The sequence below is a fragment of the Podarcis filfolensis genome (genome assembly GCF_964270895.1).
Source record: "Podarcis filfolensis genome assembly, chromosome: 2".
NCBI lineage: Eukaryota > Metazoa > Chordata > Lepidosauria > Squamata > Lacertidae > Podarcis > Podarcis filfolensis.
In genome coordinates, this window is record NC_139605.1 from 114941599 (window position 1) to 114948627 (window position 7029).

The following is a 7029-nucleotide window of genomic DNA, read 5'->3' on the forward strand; positions in this document are numbered from 1 at the left end:
CTCATTAAGCACCAATTTCAGCATATTGCAATATATTTCTCTTCCAGGGTGGGGTGGGGGAAAAGGGAAAAGAAATAAAAAGATTAACTACATTGGGAAAACAGACAAAGACATCTGGAGCCAAGCACAGGGCTGTATTATTGGGCCAAGAAATTCCTATAAATTTGAATGCAATGATGAAAACAATGAACTCCACAACAAATGTCTAGTTAAACGCAGAAGGTTCATATTAATTTGGCTATATCATATCGCATACGTATGTGTGCGTATATATATATATGTAGTATGCATGCGTAGGCACACACACACAATTTAACCATTTGGCCATAGGAAAGTCCATGCCACGTTGACCGCAATGAGTCTTTTAAGAGGGAAATACTAATAAAATGGTCAAATAAAATCATAATGTAGAACAGCTTGAAATGTCTTTATTTGCCACAGAATTTCACAGAGTTTCCCGGGATTCACTTCTTTACATACACAAAGATTTATTTATAATTGTGGTTGTTACTGTTGTTCTTGTTCTTGCTGCTGCAGTTTGGTCTCCCACGTCCAGGAAAGAAAGGGAAAAAAGCATTTACATACCATTTAAGAGACAGTTATTGCGAATTTATTGTAGTCCATTCCCCATTCCTCCCCCCCCCCGCCCATCCCCCACCCCTACCCTCTCTCCAGATGCAAAGAGGGGAAGAAAGAAAGAAAAAAAATCAAACCTGGGACTGCATAGAATATGAATATATAAAAGATACATGAGGGAATCAATGGAAATCACATCCTTATAGTGATACCAATTCTTGGACAGGTTATTTAAATTAGATTTGAATGAACAACAGTCCTTGGCATGTACAGCAGTGGAACCCTGATGGAGTGGAGTGCGTGTGCACGGATGAACACGTGTGGGTAGATACACACACACACACACACACATCTGCACGCTCACTCAGACAAAGCCCTCCTCCCAACCGAAGACAGGGAGTCTTTGGGAGGCGCTTTTGCGTAGATGCATCATCAACTTGCATATCAAAATAAGGAGAAGTAGGTGCATACTGTCGTGAACACAGCACTGTAGTTTCCTCCATCGAACATAGATGATGATGATGATGATGATGATGATGAAGAAGAAGATGAACTGAAGAAAACAAAACACCGATGATAAAAATAATTCCATTTCTTCAAGACTAAACGTTAAATTAAAAGTTCATACAGTATTCAAGTCCTTTCAACGTTTAGGTAATCGGGAAACGTGTATAAACCCTGAACCAGGTCCCAAACATACAAATATAAGGAAGGACGGAGAAGGTTGAAAACTCTGAGGGTTGCTTGAAGACTCCACAGTCAAACCGTGCTTGCAACTTCCCTTCTTCATACACAGAATACTTCAACGAGCAGAGGATGTATTTTTTTATTTATATATATATATATAGATATGTATATATAATATACAAAAGAGGTTCACAATAAGGGATTTCCAGAGAAATACTGCAGGCGGTCTCTGCTTAGTTTTTTTTCTTTCATCCTTCTGTTCTGAAACCAAATTTTAACTTGTCGATCAGTGAGATTCAACATTCTGGACAGCTGCAGCCTTTTTTCTTTGTTTATGTAGACATTGAAGAAAAATTCTCTCTCTAGCTCTCTGATTTGGAATTTCGAATAAGGACATCGCTTCTTTCTTGTGCGGGGGGCACCTTTAGGGGGGAGGGAGGGAGAAAAATATAACCAGGAGGGAGTGAAAATAACTAAGCAAATGACACAACAGAGCCCCAATAACCCCCCATCACCAAGAGCTCAAATGCATAGCTTCTCTCTCACACGCACACCCATCTGGAAGCACATCCTACGGCCATGTGTAACATCCTAACAGACATGTGTACCACAACACAGCCATGAAGACAGCCTTTCCTGTTTCCAGTCCATGATCATTTCGCCCTGTTTTGGGGGGCTTTTCCAAAGGGATTCCTGAGTGCAATAATCAACAATAACTGCTGGGGGGAAGGAAGCCGGCGAAGCAGCTGGGAAGCATACACGTTCAAACTGCAAATCTGCCGCCTTTCTTACAGAGTCAGCAGGAGCAACGTTAGAGGGCTAAGAATTCTGCTCTGCATAAGTTTTTGATTATCGGGAACGCCACCCTCCAAATACATTCAGCACACACATACACACACAGAGAGAGAATCAAAGCAACATATCTGAGCAGTCAAAAAAAGGGAAGCAATGTGTTCCCCAAGGCAGCAAACAGAATTGCAAATACAACGTGTGCGCACGCCTGGGTGTGTGTGTGTGTGTCTCTGTGTAAGTTCATGCAGGACTTAGCGTTCCATTCACCTATGAATGAAAAAATAAATAAACATCCATGATGCATTTGCTTGAACAGTTGCTTCGATTTTGGGTTGTTGTTGTTGCTTTAAAAATGAAAATAAACCCACTTATATATGAATATCTAATGGCATCTATTAAAATATACTTAACATGTGCGTGCGTGTGTGTGATAAACACATTTAATAGCAAAATAAGCATTATCTATTTGAAAAGAAATCACCCAAAGAACTACGCCTAAGCAATGCAATTTGCAGGAAGAAAAGCAACAACAAGAGCAAGAACAACAACACAGGATGCACTGAGGACGTGAAAACGTTGCATTCCCTTTCCCCGTATTCATAGCAATATAGATATATATTTGAATTTCTGCATGCATTTTCAATAAGGGGAAAAAATAACACCACCCGCCCCCCCCCCCTCGCTCGCTCGCGTGCATCTCTCAGTGCCTCCTCGCGAGGACAGGAAGCAAGAGCAGTGTTCTGCCCAATTGCCTTTTACCCTCAGAAGCCCGGGACCAAATCCTTTTAAAATGCTCATGTAAGTTCATGATCAAAGTTAATATTTGTCACCATGGTGTGCTTTTAAAATTTCACAGACTCTGAGATACTGTGTCTGCGCCTAACATCTCCATTTTTCTCAAAGAGCCTTTCCCATCGTAAAAATTCTTCTCGTTGCAAGAAAGAGCTTTGTAGGTTATAATAAAATCCTTTGAATGCTTATAAAACTCCACATAAAATTTGACCGACAAAACAGCGGGCTAGTCCCTTAACCTTTCCATTTACTGCTTTCTCTACCTACTCGAGTTGCTGGTTTTGCTCCCTTCCTTGTTGACAGAGGAGGATGAAGCTGAAGAGCCCGGGTTGGTGTTTTCTTCCTCGTCTTCCGGGTCTACGCCTTGGTCGCCGCGGGATGACAGCGCGGTGGGCTGGGAGTCGGTCTCCAGCTTGCTCTCGGTCTTCTGCAAACAGGTCTCGGGCGGGTTATCGGTGGAGCAGTAGGCGTTTTCGAAGAACCGGTCGAAGCCTTGCGGGAGGACACTGTTTTTGTTCATGCTGGAGTAGAAGCCCGTGGACGCCGGGTGGTTGGAGCTGGGGTGGTGGTGGTGGCTGTACACGCTTTCGTTTTTCATTAGCATTTCGGTCATGGTGGAAGGCGGGAGGCAATCCCTGTGCATCAGATCTTCCGCGGAATAACACGAGGCGTAATTGCTTCTATGGTGCCATTTATTCGAGGGGTCTAGCCCGTAGGAGACCTCTCGCACTGGCTGCACTTGAGAGAGGTTAGTGGAATAAGGGTAGGAGATTTGGCGAGAGGGGGCCTGTGGCAAGAAAGATGACACAGTTGAAAATTCTGGGACGTAATAGGTGCAGCTGGGGAGGTAGAGATTGGAAGCGCAACCTGCTCGCTCTCCAAAGTCAGCACTCCGCTCTTTGCGCGACTGGGAACAGAAGTTTCCTAGGTTCACTGAGTTAAACATCTTTCTCCTTTTCTTGCTCCTATAGATAGATGTTTTGGATCCGATGTGCAGAGGGGGAAAAATTTGGGAAGGCGAGATGACGCGCTATCCGTCTTAGTCGCTCTCTCCAGGACACGTGATCCAAAGTAGATATTGTCATATATCAGTTTGGAGCACTTAGAAGCGTAGGAGTGGTTCACTTAGGTAAGATCTCAGAGGTTCAAACGATTGGTTTTCAAACACCGCAGAAACATTATGAAAATCAATCGCAGATTTGTATTCATTTTCTTCCAGGCACACCCCTTGCAAGCATTCAAAGCAGATAGCGAGGGGATGGCTGGTGAAGTTCTCTCTCTCTCTCTCTCTCTCTCTCTCTCTCTCCTATTTGGATTTTGCTTTCAGTTGTTCAGGAGGATTCAGATATGGGGTTGGGTGGGGGTAGCTCAGGGGTGGAGGAGGCGAGGGAGGGTCTAAAGGATGTGTTAACTGTAATTTTTCCTCTCTTACTTTTTTTTTTAAGGGGGTTATTTCCATGCAAGTCACATTTTAGGCATGATCAGACATATTCTTTTATTTCCCTTTTTCTTCTTCTCTTCTCTGTCTTTTATCTTTTCTTTTCTTAAAAATGTGGATTCAACTGTTAGAAGCCCAGGGGACTGGATAAAGATTCTTCAGTAAGTTTTCAAACATTTCTCAAGATCTTGCTCCAGGAGTCCGGAGCACATCCCAATATAGTGGGTGTGGGTGGGATTTTGGAACAGATAGGTATATAGGGGAGCAACTGGCAAGTTTCTCACGTTTATTAATTACTTAGATGCCTATGTATGGATCTCATGTATGCATAAGGACACCTAATCTGCCAAAGAGAATGCACACCTCCAGCAGCATATCCCAAATATGCGAGGAGCCGAATAAACTTTGAAACTTTTCTAGGGATTTAAGCCCGAACCTGAACCCTCTGAGGCATGGGCTTAATGACTTCAGAGTATTGGAATTAGGGAGGATACATCAGGACATAGGACTAATAAATATTCGAAAGCCCCCTTTAACGTTTGGTTAAATATTTATTATGTAAGAGTGGTATATTGAATATTTAATGCAGCTGTTTATTGTCAATCAATGTATGTTCACGGTGCCTTGCGACCTTTATTCTGCCAGCGAAAGAAAAGGCAGGGGGGTGCGCTGAAAAAAATAAATAGGATTCTTATTAAAGTCATTTGTCCTTGTATTTGGTGCTCTTGGAGTCTCTCACCGCCCCCCTGCAATTCCCTCAGATTTTTAAAGCTGGAAGAAGGAATATTTGTAAAAGGTGTCTTGTAGAACATTCCTCCTGACTTTCAGACAATTGTTAACCTAAAGTGTCTTCTTTCCGTCATGATCCAGAAAGCCATGCTATAAAGGCGTTTAGAGAATATTGACAGTTGATAGAGGCTGCTGGCATATCCAGTAAAGTCCCCCAAACAAAGGATGCGTGCTTAAAACTCTCCTGTCTTTCAGATGATCTGGAGCACACATCACACAGGCTCATCAAACAGATTTTGCGCCTGAATTGACAACTTTTTCATTTGTTTTTTTTATTTTTTTTAAAAAAGGTCCTGTAATTGATCTGCAAATAAATAAAAATGTTTAGTTTCCACCTGATGCAAAATATCTCCAATATTCTATTGTCTTTTTGCTCTCATCTCTGCCTTTATTTCTGTTTTTAATTCACTTTGCTCTCTTCAAAGAAGTGTGTGTGTGTGTGTGCGTGCGTGTGTGTAGGACCCAACAACTTTGCTTTGTTTACATAGAATCCTCCCGCCTTAATCTCCATCTCTGGCTCCAGTTTTGGACAGTTTAAAAGCCTCATAACAAAATTCACACAGCATCAGGAGGGCAAAATGACTTTACTAGTGATATCCTGTCAATTCGTGTTGCAGTAAATTAAACTCTCAGGAACAAATAACAAAGTCCAGGAACATGGCGGGCTGGTATATAAGGATATGTGGGAACTGAGGGGTTGTTGTTTTTTAACGTGATGGTTTTTGTGGTTGTGAAGCTTTTCCTTTGGGTAAGCTTTGAACAAATCCTTAAGAAGAAGAAAAATCTAGCAACTTGTGATACAAAAGGAGACGCTCTGCGATGACCTCATTTGCCCCATAATTCATTTTAATTTGGGAGGCTCTTTTTACTTTTAAAACCACCAGGTAGAGTTTAGTCAGCAGGTAGAACAGATACCTAAGCAGTCTGCAGCGACGAAGACGCCCCAGGAAAAGAAGGGACATCTGCTGAAACCAAAAAGGGAGGATGAGATTAATCAACAGAATGACTGAAACGAAAAACGATTTTTGGTCACGGGGAGGAAACTGTCTACATCGGACAGGAGATCAAAATCTTTAAAGGTCATGTGTGACTCGGGACTGAAGCAAAGCCTTAAAAACCACAGTGGGACTTTTATAGGGTGGGTTTCTTTCGAATCCAGAGTCTTTATTAAGTGATCCTACAGACAAAACCTAAAGAAAACATGGCGGCTCTCTCTCTCTCTCTCTCTTTCTCGTGAAGCCCTCTGATCAACCTGTCCTTTTAATTTCATAAGCCTACGGGCGACGTTCTTCACTTTCGACTGTTCTGCGTCTTTGGACGTAGGATGCCTCCCCCGCAGAGGGTTCAGATAAACGCGCCTCCAGGTTCCAAACCATTCTGAGCCTCCTCAACAAATACACACCTCTGCGCATGGGGAAGAAGAGATGGGTGTGTGTTGTGTGGGGGAGAGGGGGGACAGGAGTAGTGCAAGGCTTCTGCAGGGATGGTCTGTTTTGGCTCTCTCCTTCGCTCTGCCGTTTATGAGTTAGATGCTGCTTTAGACACAAACTTTTAATTAAAGTGTCAGGGAGCCTTTAACTACCCCTTTTTACGCAGCAATATTCATGCTAACTACAAACTAATAAAAATATTGTTTACGGGGATCATTATTTTTCTGCACTCCTTCTTACCAAACCCTATTTATTGAACTTGCCCGAGGTGGGGTGGGGAAACTGAATAAATTTGCAGTGCTGGGTGCTGTTTGGGAATGGTTCTGTAACATCTCTTGCAAAGTGAGTTGCCCCCGCCCATTCCCACCACCTCTTCTTCTTTATTCCTTCTTTCCACTTTTCCTAGTGGGGCAGAAATTTCTCCTGTGTCTCATCCGGCTGCATTGGTGGCGAGCAGAAGGGGTCTAAAGCGGGTGGCTGTTGAAAGCATGTGGGGTATAACACACAGGATATCTCCTCTAGGTG

At 42.8% G+C, this 7029-nt stretch overlaps 1 protein-coding gene across 1 annotated transcript; it reads right to left on the reverse strand.

The window, feature by feature from the left end:
• Positions 1 to 690: 690 nt before the first annotated feature.
• Positions 691 to 4148, reverse strand: HOXC11 (homeobox C11). The gene is made up of 2 exons (XM_083591840.1): positions 3115 to 4148; positions 691 to 1685 (listed from the first exon to the last, which is right to left on the reverse strand). Exons 1-2 carry the CDS (start codon positions 3791 to 3793, stop codon positions 1453 to 1455), a joined length of 912 nt encoding a protein of 303 aa, XP_083447966.1. The 5' UTR covers positions 3794 to 4148; the 3' UTR covers positions 691 to 1452.
• Positions 4149 to 7029: the final 2881 nt, after the last annotated feature.